At 50.2% G+C, this 15,263-nt stretch overlaps 1 protein-coding gene across 1 annotated transcript in view; it reads left to right on the top strand.

Moving 5' to 3' along the window:
* The first annotated feature begins 603 nt into the window (after nt 1-603).
* Nucleotides 604-15,263, top strand: part of MYLK3 (myosin light chain kinase 3) — a 29,092-nt gene continuing 14,432 nt past the window's right edge. The window contains exons 1-7 of the mRNA XM_006207871.4: nt 604-1,080; nt 5,760-5,850; nt 6,705-7,089; nt 11,758-12,218; nt 13,612-13,717; nt 14,291-14,384; nt 14,799-14,908. Of these exons, the coding sequence (XP_006207933.1) occupies nt 604-1,080; nt 5,760-5,850; nt 6,705-7,089; nt 11,758-12,218; nt 13,612-13,717; nt 14,291-14,384; nt 14,799-14,908 (1,724 nt within the window). The remainder of the gene's footprint in view (nt 1,081-5,759; nt 5,851-6,704; nt 7,090-11,757; nt 12,219-13,611; nt 13,718-14,290; nt 14,385-14,798; nt 14,909-15,263) is intronic.

The following is a 15,263-nucleotide window of genomic DNA, read 5'->3' as shown; positions in this document are numbered from 1 at the left end:
AGCATCAACATTTTGTTTTTAACTTGCAGAAGCATCAAATTTTTCATCATGGCAAAAATCAAGACGCTGCTGAATGGCCTCATGTTTCTTTCTGCTTTGGTCTTGCGTCTTATTGTGAATTAGATGGGTGTGTGCTGGGTGGGACCCTGGCTGCTCCTGAGTGCTTTAGGCCTCTAAAGGTCTTACTCTGCCCTGGGATCTCTGAGGCCCCCTTGTAGAGTCCAGCTTTCAGGTCCGTGACCTAAAAGGATCCCTTTTCTTCTAACCTTCAGTTTCAGCCACCCGAACTCCTGCCTGCTCTGGGCAGATTCTTAGAATATTTGCCCATCAGCAGCCTCTCAGAGAGGAATGTTAAATGCTACCATGATGTCAAAGGGCCCCCAAGGAGAAGGGCCTGGGCCAAGCCCAGCCTGTCACTCGGGCCACGGCAGAGTGGGAGATAAGCAAAGGCAACGGCTCGGAGAGAGCCTGGTCCTCTGGGCTCCCTGAGCAGCCCAGGCGATCCTTAGCTAGAGAACAATGAACTTCCAGACGCCTCTGCCCAAGTGAAAACCAGAGGTCTGTGGCTCTTCCACTTCCTCACCCCTGCGAGCCTTCATCAGGATGTCAGGAGCCCCCAAGGAGAGTTTGGGGGCCCAGGGACTGCCAGGGTTGGGCAAAGCCTGCTTAACCACCATGGACAGAAAGCTTAACGTGCTGAATGAGAAGGTTGACCAGCTCTTACATTTCCAAGAAGATGTCACGGAGAAACTGCAGTGTGTGTGCCAAGGCATGGGCCACCTGGAGCAGGGCCTGCATCGGCTGGAGGCCTCCCGGGTTATGGGCCCGGCTAGGGCCGACTCCTCTCCCTCGGCTGACGCGCAGGCCGGGTGGCCAGAGGTCCTGGAGCTGGTGAGGGCGGTGCGGCAGGAGGGTGCCCAGCACGGTGCCCGGCTTGAAGCCCTCTTCCGGATGGTGGTGGCTGTGGACAAGGCCATAGCTCTGGTGGGGGCCGTGTTCCAGAACTCAAAGGTGGTGGATTTCCTCATGCACGGGAGTGTCCCCTGGAGGAAGGGAAGCCTGGTCGACAGCCCTGCGGAGGTTGGTTCCTGCCTCCCTGCCCCTGGCTGGAAGGGAGGCTCAGGGGCGCTGGTGGGGAGACCCATCAGGAAGCTAGTCCTAGGAGAGCTGCAGGGCTGTTGTCCCCTCTTGTGCCTCCTGTGTGACCTGTTGACAGGAAAAAGGAGAGGTGGAAACTTAAAGGCTGTAGGTGGACTTCCAGAAATGACAGGATAGGTAGATTTCTCCCAGGGAAAGGGAGAGGCAGTGCCCTGGTGAGGGCTGTGGGCCTGGGCAGTGCAGCGCACTGAGAAAGAAGCAGGGGACAGATGAGCCATTAGGGAGACGAGGGCTGTTACTCTGACATCCCAAGCCCTCTCGTCTCCTTTCTGTTCCTCTACACCTGGGGTGGGGGAGAAGCGGGCAGTGGTCTGTCTACCCTGACAGAGCCCCCCTCAGAAACCTGACCCCCCTCCCTTCCTGTCCCCAACCTTGTGCTTTGTCCCAGAGTGGGCGGGGTGTGTAGCTGCCTGTGGGGAGATGAGTGTTGACAGTGACCCATGGGGGACACCGGCCAGGCAGGAGCCGGAGCCTGGGGGTGGAGTGTGGCATTTCTGGGAGTGCCTGTTCCCAAATGTTGCATAACCAAACCCACTGGCTAATGGAAGCTTGGCTGACATGGGGGTGTCTGTGTGTGTGTGTGTGTGTGTGTGGTGTGTAGAGGCGACACTGTTTGGGAACAGCTGAGGGTCAGCCACCTAGCAACACTCACGTGGCCTGGAGCCCCCCCCCCTTCAGATCTCTGCAGTTGCCCCCCTGGTAAGAGAGAAGCTAGGGTCCACAGATTCTGTGCTTAACTCTGTGTCAGCTACTGAGGCCCAGGAGCAAGGCTGCCGGAGTTTGCCTTCTCTCCCGCCCCAGCCAGGCCAGAACTCACTCTGAGAACCCCCTCCCCTCCCCCCGCAGCTTCCCCAGAGCTGGCCCCTTCCACCCAGTTTCCAGCTTTCTGCAACCCACCCTCCCCCGTGAGTCAGGCCTGCAGGGGAGATGTGACCTTCTGCTCTTGACACTGATAACCAACCACAGCTTGAAAGAAAATAAATCTAATATATGCACGTGGTAAAAAACATTCTCCCTCCTCCTCCACCCCCCAACCCCCAGGACAACCCTCCCCCAGCAATCACAGGAGGCAGCTTCCCGTGAAGCCTTCCAGATACAGTCTGTTTATCTATAAGCATATTGGTCTACACACCACCCTCTTTGTTTTGTTTCAACTCAGATATTATTCATATTGTAGTGGGCTTGATTTTTTTAACTGTAATTTTTAATATAGTTAGCATAGTTTCATATTTAGGGCTAGAAAACGTCCTCGTTCTTGTTCTTAAAGTTGCAGACAGTTCTGTTTTTGAGGATGTGTCTTAATTTGTTAGTCAATTATCTAAAATATAAGGGCTCTTAAAAAAACATTAACCTGATACTGTTATCATATCTAAAAGGTAAATAACTTGATATTACCAGGCAGCGTTCAAATGTCCCTGACCAGCTTATGCCTTACTTATTTATTTTTACAATTTGTTTATTTGAGTTAAGACCGCAATAAGGCAGCTGATTATATGCCTCTTAAATCTCGTGCTTTTTTTAATTCACAAAATAAAAAAAAAACTTTTTGTTATGAAAAACTTCAAACTAAAAGTAGAATGATAGATCTCGTTCTGGTTTTAATTTGCTCCTGTCTTTTTCTCTCTTTTCTATTTCATTTTTTTGCCTTTTTTCTTGATTTGTAAGAATTTTCACACATTAGTGAAATTAGCTCTCCCACGTGTTAGGATATTTGGGCATTTCTGGATAGGGTGAAGTCAAAGAACTCTCCGTTTTCTGAGTTCCTGCCATAGTTCTTGTCTGTGACTAATCTGGCACGTGATTGATCTTTCTTCTGTCTTTAATACACACATTGGGTAGCTAGCGGAGGGCTGGATCTCACCTCCCAGTCTGGCTGTCAGCTCCTCATCAGCACCTGAGGCTTCGGCTTCCCTCTGTGTGTGTGACCAGGGCGGGGCTGGTCTCAGGGGGTGTCGGAGAGTGGGCTGGACCGAGCCCCAGCTACTTAGCACACTGTCGATGCTGAAAGCAGTGCATTGTGGAGACTTTGTGGAGACCCTCCTTGTATTTCCCAAGGGAGTAGGGACAAAGAGGTCATTTGTGCATTTGAATTTGATCCCAGCACTGGCTGCCAGGACTTTGTGAAGCTCCTCTTCCTTCTGGAGTGCCCAATGGTGCTTCATTTGGTTGTAACAACGTGGAGGACAGGTTCAGACCTCGCCAGGGTGGCCTGAATCAGTCCAACTGCTCAGGAGGCATCAGTCCTAGATGCCTAAGTGTCTGGGGTCTCTTCTCCATCTTCTGGATGCACTGGACAAGGCAGAGACCAAAAGCCTGAGCCCTGAAGACAAAACCCAGCTCTGCATATGTGTGTGTATGTGCGTGTGCACGCGCACGCACATGTCTCCTGCCACCAAGACAGAGGGAGGGAGAGGACAGTCTGAACCCAACAAGGTCTGCCAAAGGACAGTCTGTTCAAGTCCCTCCCTACTGGTGGATGAAACAGGAGGCAGCCGTGATAATGCTTCCAGTTCCTCCAACTACGGGGGTGGCAAGACAGAGTCTGTAGAAAGAGATGAAGGCAGAAGTCTCTGCTAGCAGGGAACCCGGGTCACATTGACAATGCTGGTGATAATCATGATGACAGCAGCCAGCATTTACTTACTAAGTGCCTGCCACATGCCAGGCCCTGGGTTATGTGTTCACATGTGTTATGTTGTTACTGTTGAGGGCAAAGCTGGGGGAGGTGCCAGGAAGGCAGAGCGGAGAGACAGCTCGCCCTCTCCCACAGATACACCAAGAATTACATCTACAAGCCCACTGAATTGCACAGAACACCTACTGAACTCTGGCATAGTGTCTGTCACTTCGAAATATAGAAGGATTCTCAAAATCCAATAAACAACAAGTTTATATTGTGTAGCACAGGGAACTATATTCAATATCTTGTAGCAACTTATGGTGAAAGAGAATATGAACGAATATATGTATATTCATGTATCACTGAAGTACCATGCTATACACCAGAAATTGACACATTGTTAAGTGACTATACTTCAATAAAAATATATATATTAAGAAAAAAAGAGGGCAAAGCTTACTGCCCTGGAATCCCAAAGGCATAAGCAGGAAACAGGATTGGGAGAAGCGGGGGCAATATAGGAAAAACAGTGGAACCGACCTTCATCCTTAGTGTCAGGGAGACATTCAAGAGACGTGAGGACTGTGGTGGCCCAGTTAGAGGGAATTGCTCCAGCCGATTTTTGCCATGTGGGCATAGAGCTGCCAGATTGTCAGAATATTTCCAAGACAAGCTAGGAACCTAGAATTTTTTCTAATCAGTTTTAGTAAGGTATAATTTCCATACAATAAACTGCACATACACACACTACATATGCACATTTTAAGTTTATGGGTCAGCAAATGTATACAGCTAAATAATCAACACCATTAGCAAAATACAGAACAATTCTATAACCCCAAATGGGAGCTTAGATTTTTTAATGTAAAAATCTTCTAGATTTAAAATGATCATAACAAATTTAAAATTTTTAAATGTTATGCAAGCCAAACAAAATGCGAGCTCTTTTTGGACCCTGGGCTCCTAACTGGGGCCTCTGTGGCCAAGGCAGGAGAAAGGCCCTCCAGTCTCTGGGCTGAGATGAGACCTGCTTTTGTGACAAGCGCCAGGAGGGATCTTAGGGGCTGCACCAGTCAAAGGCTCAGAAGCACCGGGGAACCCAGCAAGGGTCAGGCCACCTAAAAATATTTGCACTTGGAAATGCTCAGTGCTCTAGATGATTTTAGGAGCACATGCACCGGCCTGGCGTGGACCATTCTGAGTTAAGGCAGAACCGCCGAGAGCCTCTGAGTGGGCTCAGCATGCTTACATGATCCACCCTCAGGCAGGACACAGTCACCAAAACTACTGAGCACTGACCATGTGCTGAGCACACTTCTCAGGAAATTAACTCCCCCAATCTTCCCACTAGCTCTACAAGTAGATAATATTCTTCCCATTTCTCAGATGAGGAAAGTGAGATGCAGAGAAACTAAGGATCTTGGCCAAGTGGTGAAGGTGGGCTTTAAACTCAGTAGCTCTGGCTCAAGTGTCTGTGAAGCCACGCTCCCGGCCACACTGCTGTGCTGTAAAGGGGCGACCATGGGATCCACCCACCCAGCTTCCAAGCAGACATTATTCATTGACTGTGGCACTCTCCTCCCGAAAGCATGATTTATCTGACTTCAGTATACAGCCCAGGCCAACACTATAAGAGCCATGAATGATTGATTGACACTTGAAGATTAAATTTCTTTCCCAGGCCTGGTATAAGTATTTTGAGGTTGGGTTTATTTAGATTGCCCTGCCAGGGGCTGGGTCTGCCCCTTACCTGCAATGTGGTGACCCATTTGAAAGGACTTGTGACCTTGGAAAAGCCTGTGTGCTTATCTCTAAAATGACAATAGTGACAATAGTAATATGTGTCCTCTAGTGTTACTGTGAGACTATGTGAAGGAACCTAAGTGCTTCTATCTCAAGCCCGTGGCAGGTGCTCGACAAACGTTTGTGGCCTGAATGATGATGTTGATGATGACGATCATTGTTATGATTGTTCTTTTAGAGCAGAGAGCGAGTGGAAGAGAAAGGAGCCAAACCAAAGCACACGCTGAGCACCAGAGGTGTACAAGCTGAGCTCAGGGCGCCTTGGGAAGGTGAGCGGGGCCCCGTTTGCTTTATTCCACGTGCATACCTGACGGTTTCAGAAGAAAACCACCACCACCACCACCAGTGTGATTGCTGAACTACTGTTAAAGCTGCTGCTGCTGCTACTTCTTCTTTTTTTTTTTTTGCAGTTCTTTTTGTCATTTATGTCTATCCCACTGTGTAATGCGATGTTTTAAAGTCACTTGGAATAATTCCTTCCTATTATAAGTTTGGTGTAAGCTATGCCACCAAATTAATACTCAGGTTTATTTCACTCAGCTTTAAAATTTTACGGATTGTTTTTTTAAAAGTTTAATTGTCTTTTATAATTTTGCATAATAGGTACACATTTCCAAAGTCAAACTGACAAAACAAGGTACATTAAGAGAAGCCTCGCTTCTGTGTGTGTTTCTGACATCCTGCTTTCTCCCCCACATATGTAACCATATGTGTTTTTGTCTTATCTTTCCTTTGAGGTCCAGTCTCTTTAGACCACATTATAAGTATTTACACACACATACACACACACACACACACACACACACACACCCTCCCTTCTTAGACAAGCAGAAGCACACCGCACACACTTTTCATCACCTTGCTTTTCTCCCTGACAGGACGTCCTGAGATCACTCCATAGCTGCATATGGAGGTACTGGTTTCTCCTTTTCTATGCCTGGGCAGCACTCCTTGTGTGATGTGCCCTGGTTTAGTCAACCAGCCCCCTCCGGATGGTCAGTTGGGTTGTTTCCAGTCTGCCTATTATAAACACGATGCACTGAATGGCCCTGTGTTTTCAAAATATCTTTGGAACAGGTTCCTCTAAATGGGAGTCATTTATATCCTGTTTATTTTCCCATAGAGACCCAGAAGGTGGGCCTGCCAGAGGGGACAGTGGAGAGGCTGCCCCCCATCAATGCTTCGGGGATAGGACCTGACCTCCTCACCCAGGCAGAATCCTCACTGGGGCAGGGAGAAGGAGTTCCTGGCCCAGCACAGGTGCTCCCAGCGGTGGAAGCCAGAGCTCCTGGGGCATCCTGCGAGAAGTCCGGGACTGGCCTGGAATTATCTGCAGTGCCTGACAGGGTCAGTGAGGCCCCCACCAGCCAGGAGGCTGCACCGGGTGCAGGACAAGGAATATCGTCCAGTAGGCCTGACCCTCGGCCCTCAGAGGAGGGCATGAGGCTGACTCCAGGGCCACCAGCCCAGGCCAAGGCAGCTCACAGTGGTGGAGAAGCACCTCCAAGGTAAGGGGTAGTCCTCTAGGGTGGCAAGGGAAGGAATTAACTTGCAGCCCCTTGCCTGCAACATGGCCAGGGGCCCAGCTGCTCTGGTGGTGTCTGCTGTGTGCACAGCATTGGCTGGCCTCATGAGGGGAAGACAGAAGGCCTAGACTCTGCTTCCAGGAGCTCGGAGAATCTGGAATAGTTTGAGAAGGATAGGCACCAGTATTTTATATGTTTGGTAGAATTACCCTGTGAAGCTGTCCGAGCCTGGACTTTTGTTTGTTGGGAGTTTTAAAAGTTACTATTATTATTACAAATCCTATTTCACTACTAGTGATTGTCTTGTTCAAATTGTTCTTGATTTGATCTTGGCAGGTTTTATGTTTCTAGAAACTTGTCCATTTCTTCTAGATTGTCCAATTTGTTTGCATATAACAGTTCATAGTATTCTTAGGATTTTTTGTATTTCTGTGGTATTGGTTGTTATTTCTCCTCTTTCATTTCTTATTTTGTTTATTTGAATCCTCTCTCCTTTCTTCTTGGTGAGCCTGGTTAAAGGTTTATCAATTTTGTTTATCTTTTCAAAAAACCAACTCTTGGTTTCATTGATCTTCTCTGTTGTTCTTTCATCTCTGTTTTGTTTATTTCATCTCTGATCTTTATTTTTTTCCTTCCTTCTGCTGACTTTGGGCTCTGTCTGTTCTTCTCTTTCCTTTAGGTGGTAGGTTAGGTTATTTATTTGAGATTTTTATTGTTTTTTGTGTTGCTATGAACTTCCCCCTTAGAACAGCTTTTACTGCATCCTGTAGATTTTGAAGTGTTGTGTTTCCATTTTCATTTGTCTTGAGGGATTTTCTGATTTCCTCATTGACCCACTGGCTTTTTAGTAGCATGTTGTTTAGTCTCCACGTGTTTGCTCTTTTCTCATTTTTCTCTCTGTAGTTGCCATCTAATTTCATACCATTGTTGTTGGGAAAATTGCTTGATCTAAGAATACATATTCTTTTCAAATGCACATGGAATGTTCTCTGGGATAGATCACATGTTAGGCCACAAAACAAGTCTCAAGAAATTTAAGATGGATCTAGGTGTTTGGACTCCAGAATCTGTGCCCTTAACTATTGCATTATCCTGCTTCTTCAAGTCAGCATTTCATTAAGTCCTAAATACTATGGTGGGGAGAGAAGAATGGGCACTCAGAGGTGGGAGGTTGGTGTGGGCTGAATCAATCCAGGGGGCTTTCAAGAAGATTATGCTTGGAGTCCTGGAGGTGGGGCTGTGTCCTGACCCTCAGGACTTGGCCTCAGGACCTGCCCTCATCAGGCATGGTGCAGGAGAATGGAGAACCAGATCCTCTGACCGTCGGTCCCTAGCACTGCGCTCTCCAGCCCCGGGGCAGTGTGTCCTGGCCCTCAGGCAGCGCACTTATGGGCACTGTGCTTTCTGGGCTTCTCATTCTTCTGATGCCCTTCTGTGGCTGCCATGGTATCTTGGCCTGAAACCATGCTCCCTGAGGCCTGGTGCAGGGAGGGGAGCTAATGTCTGTGTGTGCTGTGGCAGCTGGCAGGGAAGCCCAGATCCTTTTTCTGCCTTTGTTCTGGAAGGAAATGTGAGTCCCCAGGAGACCCAGCCAGCCAGAGGGAGGGATTCCTGGCAGGCATCCTTGGATCCTGGCCAGGACTCTCCATGTGGAATCTGGGGTGACTGTGAACTTTCCATGAACCTGTTAGGGGCCCCAAAATGATTCTAGGTGAGGGGGAAGGTCTATATGTCAGTTTCAACCCTGAGCTGAATTTTAGACAGGGCTCAGGAAGTAGGGAGATCACTGCCTACCTTCTCTCACCTAGCACATGGGTATATCTTGAGGAAAATGGATTTGAACTCAGCATTGGTTCTGCTTAGCAGTGGCTGCCTGTGTAGAGGATCCTGAGGCCCTCGCTGGATTTGGTGGGACAGAGGGCTGCAACTGATTAGCAGTGCCCGCCCTGGGTGAGCTGCGCAGGAGGTGGGAAGCCCTGGGTACTCAGAGTGGCGTGGGAACACATGGCTGTTCTTTGGGGTCATCCATGGCTCCAGGTGCAAAGGCTAAGGGGAACACAGTGAGCGTTGGCCTTCTCAGCTGGCCACTGACCACCTGCATACTCTTCCATCATCTGGTTTCCTGTGTCCCTCAGTCAAGATGAGACCTGAGCTGGGCTTAGATGCCACCTTTCCCATCCAATCCTGTCATCACTAACTCAGACTTCCTCCTGAGGGAGTGTTGGGGGAATTTTACTGCCTCCCACCCAAGGCTTGGCTGTGAACAGTGCATTCAGGAACAGGCACTGCTGTCAGAGTACGTGCAACAGCGCAGAGAGGGGGCCCCAGCCTCCAGCTGCTGGGGAAAGCCCTTGCTTAAAAAAAATTGTGGTTAATAAAACACATAACATAAAATTTACCATCTTAACCATTTTAAAGTGTACAGTTCAATAGTGTAAAGTATATTCATGTTGTTGTGACACAGATCTCCAGAACTTTTTCGTCTTGCAAATCTGAATCTTTGTAACCATCAAACAAGTCCCATTTCCCCTCCTCCCAGATCATGATAACCACCATTCTGCTTTTTGTCTTTATGACTTTGTCCCTCATATAATTCATTCATTCATATATGTGGAATCAGTCTTTCTGTTTCTGGCTTTTTCACTTAGCATAATGTCCTCGAGGTTCATCCAGGTAATAGCATGAGTCAGAACCTCCTTCCTTTTTAAGGCCAAAGAATACTCCATTGTATGTGTCGACTGAAATAAATGCACAATCTAAAAGTTGAGAGTCATGTTTTATTCGGTGGACAATTCTGAGGACTCAGCCCAGGATGACAGCCTCTCAGATGGCTCTGAGGGACTGCTCTGAAGAGGTAGGGGAGGAGCTAGGATATATATGAGTTTTACAACAAAGACCAGGTAGTTGGAACATTAAAAGATTACTTGTTATCTAAAGAAAACCAGGGATCTCAAGTTAAAGAATTTAGCACTTTTCTATGTATGGAAGGAAGCAAACATTTGGGCTCATTGAATTCATTACTTTGACAAGCACCTAGCTATCTAGGGCCAGTATCCTGTCCTTTCTTGTTCTGAGTCCCCTCAGAGTGCACAATTGTGAGTGGCTGCCGAGGCTGGGCTGTAGGCTCGCCTTCACTGAGGGGTGGTGGCAGCCACTGATGACTTGATGGCTTTAGCATTCTTTGTTTACTGATATGGCTTGCAGTATTTTTCATTCACATATGTATATGCTATTTTTTGTTTATTCATTCATCTGTCAATGACACTTGGTTTCTTCTGCATTTGGCTGTTATAAACAATGCTGCTATGCACATGGGTATACTAATATCTCTTTGAGACTCTGCTTTCAATTCTTTTGGATATTTTTCCAGAAATGGGACTGCTGGATCTTATGATAGTTCTATTTTTCCATTTCTGAGGAACCACCATACTGATTTCCACAGCGGCTGCGCCATTTTAGGCTTCACAGTTAGAGCTCTCCTGCATTTTTGTTTTCCTTTCTTAGTCACTCTTAGCACATCTGTGAGGTGTTACCATCCCTGTTTGACAGAAGACTTGACCAAACCCAGCCCCATCCTGCAACCTGGTGGCAGAGCTAAGAAGACCAGGAAGGAGGCCACCGGGCTCCCTTCTGAGACCCAGTCCGTGCCAGACACCCCCCCGCCACCACTCCAACACACTAGACCCGGCAGTGGAGCAGTCAGAGTCGGGGCAACTCTGAGAGGGAGGGTCTGAAGCTGCCAGGGTCAGGGCCCTTCCCTCTGAACGTCAGGGCTTAGAGGGCCTTCCCAACCTCCAGCTGGGGGCCCAAACCATAATGCTGCTTGGTCTGGGTAACAAAAATGGATGAAGTGGGCCCAGTGGGGCCTGTGGGGTCACAGAGAGTTCCCTCAGCTATATAAGCACACAGCCCCAGCAGAGCCAGGGCTATTTATTCAAGAGAAATGGGAAGTCCAGACTCTAATGAGCAATTGCCTGATTTTTAAAATATTTTATTTATTTATTTTGTTTTTTGGGGGGAGATAATTAAGCTTATTTATTTATTTAATGGAGGTACTGGGGATTGAACCCAGGACCTCAAGCATGCTAAGCATGTGCTCTACTACTTGAGCTATACCCTCCCCCTGAGAAATTGCCTGATTTTAGTAAATTATGTCTACCCTGGGGATTCCAGTGTGATGTTTGACTTGGTTCAGCTTTCTCTTCATTTAATGGAAGGACAAATTGAGGCCCAGAGAAGGGAGAGAAGAGTCCAGGTCCCCTGCCTCCAGGCCACAACCCTCCTGGGGCAGAAGCAGATTTCCAAGGGCCATCAGAAGTACCTGGTGCCCACCCCTGTCCACCACAACCCTTGCTTCAAGCCTTCCTTGGATGCTGATCCAGTGGAATCCTGAGAGCTGATAACACCATACGCCACTGAAGCCAGTCTCTCCCCTGATGTCCTGTCTGGGCAGAGAGGGGCAGGGGTTGGAATCTGTGCTGATATCAACCACTTACTACTATCACAACCCAAAAGGCCCTTTTTACAGATGAGGAAACTGAGGCTAAGAGGCCCTGGTCAGTGAATGTCAGAAGCAGGCATTTGAACCCAGATCTGTTGTGACTCGAGTCCTTGCTTTTAACCTCAGGGCCGTATATCTCTCTGCTCCAGGATCTCCATCCACGTGCAGGAGACAGATACTCCTGGGGAACTGCTTGTGACACGAGGGGGCAGCCTCAGACACCCCACCTCTACAGAGCCTCCAGGAGCTGCCCATCCAGGTGAGAAAGACCCACCTGGGCCCAGGTGCTGCCCCCAGGCCCCTGGGATTGAGTCGGAAGAACATATCCCCAAAGGAGCCAGTGCATTTTCCCCACTGCGGAGGCGGAGCAGTGGCGGGGGAGCAAAGGCCAAGGAGAAGCAGGGGCCTGGGGCTGCTCCCTCTGCAGCGGCACTGAGCAGTCCCAGGAAGGACAAGGGCGCCGATGCTGGGGCCCCAGGCCCGCCGCAGGACGCAGACCCAGGAACAGCAAACCCTGAGCCTGGGAAGGACTGCACAGCCGGCGACACAGGCGGAACCGAAGCAGGAAGGAGGACGCCCCCGGGAGCAGAGTCTGGCAGCCTGGTTCTGGGTAAGTGAGGCCGCTGCTGTGCCCCGAGGGGAGTGAGATTGAAGGGCCTACTGCTGGGCATCTCCCTGAAGCTTCCAGGGAGAGATAATGTGGGTTTGGGCGAGTCCAAGACTTGAACAGTTTGCGGCATTTCCCCGGGCTGGAGATGGAGGCACGGAGAGGCAGGTTGGCTGTAGCTTTTGGAGAGGCAGGAAACTTTGGGTGGATTTCTCAAAGCCACCTGCCTACTGATACTATTGGAATCATTCTGGATTGAGACAGGGAAGGCTCGTATTAGAAAGCAAATCCACTAACTGGTGTATTTAACTCACCATCAGCCATTTGCACTGAATGGCCTGACTCTCATTCAGGATCAGGAAGGGGCTGCTGACCTGTTTTCTGTCCCAGTGGTGCTGACAGGCTTCCCTGTGCTCCTGTGACCCAAAGGGCCTCAAGTCCTCCAGCCCTTAAGGTCACACCCTCATTGGTCAGAGCCCTCATCCCATATGGCAGCAGGAAGGCCACCCTTTGCTGATACCCTGCCCCAGAATTTCTGGAAGTCCCTAAGGATGGGCTGAGTGTTCTGCAGGTCATCCTGTGCCTCCTGACACTTCCAGGCCCCACCGCTGCCCTGTCATGCTGACCTCTCTGGCTGCTTCCTCTCCCCTTGCATGACTTGGTCCCAGTGTGGGCACAGGCATCCCTTAGTTCCTGAAACACAGTGGAGAGCAGGCTGTGGCTTTTGAGTCTTTTCTGAGACTCCGGATGGTGATAAAGCCAACACTAGCAAGGCCTCAGTGTGTGCTGAGACCCGGGCTTCGGTGGTGGCATCGGTCCTCACAGGCCTCTGGTGTGGAGATGTGTGGAAACACAGGAGAGTCTGAGCAACACGCTTAAGGCCACAGAGGCAGCGCTGATGGGGCCAGGATCTGACTGTTGGGCTCCAAACCTTGTGGCTACACAGCTACTGAGGATAGAAGGCAGTTACTTTGCAGCAAAGGAAACTTCAGATGGGAACTCTAGATGTGGAATCCCTGTGACACAGCCAGAATCCAGGCTTTCCTAAACTTTCTAGGGGCCCAGAAAACAACAAAACCACCAATGTTACCCACTTGTAGTCCAGGGCTCGGGCTCACCTTTGCAGAAACAAAAAGGATACAAAATATGCTCTCAAAGCAAACTTTGGGAGCAGAAAGTTGCTTATCAAACAAAGAGAAAATAGCAGTATTTCCTCTGCTCTGGATACACGGCTGTGGAGGTAATGCAGTTGTCCCTAGAATATTTGGAGTGCTCCTGGGACCAGGCTCTGAACAAGTGGGTCTGGGATGGGGGTAGGGGGTGTGGGGGTGTGGGTGGGGAGCTGAGAGGTGGAGGCTGCACAATGGAAGCTCACAGGCTGCCGTCTCCTGAACAGATGACAGTCCGGCCCCGCCAGCCCCTTTCGAACACCGGGTGGTGCGTGTCAAGGAGACCTCGACCTCAGCGGGCTACGCAGTATGCCAGCACGAAGTCCTGGGAGGGTAAGCGGGCCCTCTGATTGATGGGGAGTGGGGCAGGGACACGGACAACTGAGCTGGATGTTGCTGGGTGGTTCCTGGGAACTGACTGAAGGAGCCACGGCCATGAGTGGGATGTCTGAGGGTTGGGGGAGGGCTCACAAAGAATGGGTGAAGAGACACCTGCAGAGTGCAGGGGAGCCCGCATGGTACGAGTGAGAAGAGGCGGAGGGTGCAGGGGGACCCACATGGTGTGGGCGTGGGACCCGTGTACTGGAGGTGGCAGGAGAGCCAACATGGGGTGGGTTAAGAGGGATGTCCTTTAGGGTGCGGGACTGCCCATGGGTGGGGGGGAGGGGGACACCCCTAGAATGCGGACGGCTCACACGAATAGGGTGAAGAAGATCTTCTCCAGGTTCAAGTAGCCTGTGTGATGTGGGGGTGATGACTGTGGTACAGGGGTGCAGGGTGATCCCCAGGGTGTGTGGGGGACAGAGGTAGGACTGGAAAAGCCCCGGGGCCAGGATGGGGATGGTCCACCACGTGGGGGGTGCACCTCTGTGGCTCTGAGCCTGCTGAGTCCTCGTGTCTCTGCAGGGGCCGATTTGGCCAGGTCCACAGATGCACAGAGAAGGCCACAGGCCTCTCGCTGGCGGCCAAGATCATCAAAGTGAAGAGCACCAAGGACCGGGTGAGGTGTTTGCCCCAGGCCAGGCTCAGGACTCCTTCCTTTCCTTCTGGGCTGCCCGGGCCCTGCACAGCCCCGGGCCCCTCCATGCTGAGCAGGAAACCTGGCCACCTTTCCTTCTTCTTTTCCATGATCCCCACCTTCCAGTCAGTGGTCACCTTGCACCCTGGGCAATGGGGCCCTCCGGGACCTCCAGGTTTCCTTCTTGGGCCTCAGGCTTCCTCTCTGGGAAATGGGTGGGTCAGACTAAGGTCCCTTCTGTTCTAAGAAGCTGGTGTGGGTGGTGAGTTGAGGAAACCTGGGGTAATGAGAGCAGGAACAAGGATGTGGGTGGGCGGGTGTGTGTCCTGGGAGGTGCAGCTGGCTTCTCTTCCTGACCGGTTTCTTGGAAACGCCTCTCCCCTCTGGCTCCACAAGGAGGATGTGAAGAACGAGATCAGCATCATGAACCAGCTCAGCCACGTGAACCTGATCCAGCTCTACGACGCCTTTGAGAGCAAGAACAGCTTCACCCTGGTCATGGAGTAGTGAGTGCAGGAGTCGGGCTGGGGCACAGGGCGGGGCTGGGAGCTGCGGTTCCAGGCAGAGCCCTCCCTGCCCCTCCCCTCACTGCGACTCCCAGGGACCACAGTCCTCTGATCTTCTTGGCACTCCAGTACGGAACGTGGAGGACCAAACCATGTGTCACAAACCAGCGGCCAGTGAACCTGGTCTGACCTGCAGATCTTGGTTTGGGCTACACAATTTTTAGTAGTTTTGATTTAGTTGTTAACAGTTGGAAATTGGGAAATTCCACATTAAAACCTAGATGTCGGGCTTTTCTTGAAAATATAAGGGCTCTAGTCATGCTGGATCCGTGTTTCCAGCTGGAAATGGCATGCT

This window comes from Vicugna pacos, chromosome 9 (genome assembly GCF_048564905.1).
Source record: "Vicugna pacos chromosome 9, VicPac4, whole genome shotgun sequence".
Taxonomy (NCBI): Eukaryota; Metazoa; Chordata; class Mammalia; order Artiodactyla; family Camelidae; genus Vicugna; species Vicugna pacos.
The sequence above is the reverse complement of the archived record's forward strand: the minus strand, read 5'-3'. Positions and strand labels throughout refer to the sequence as shown.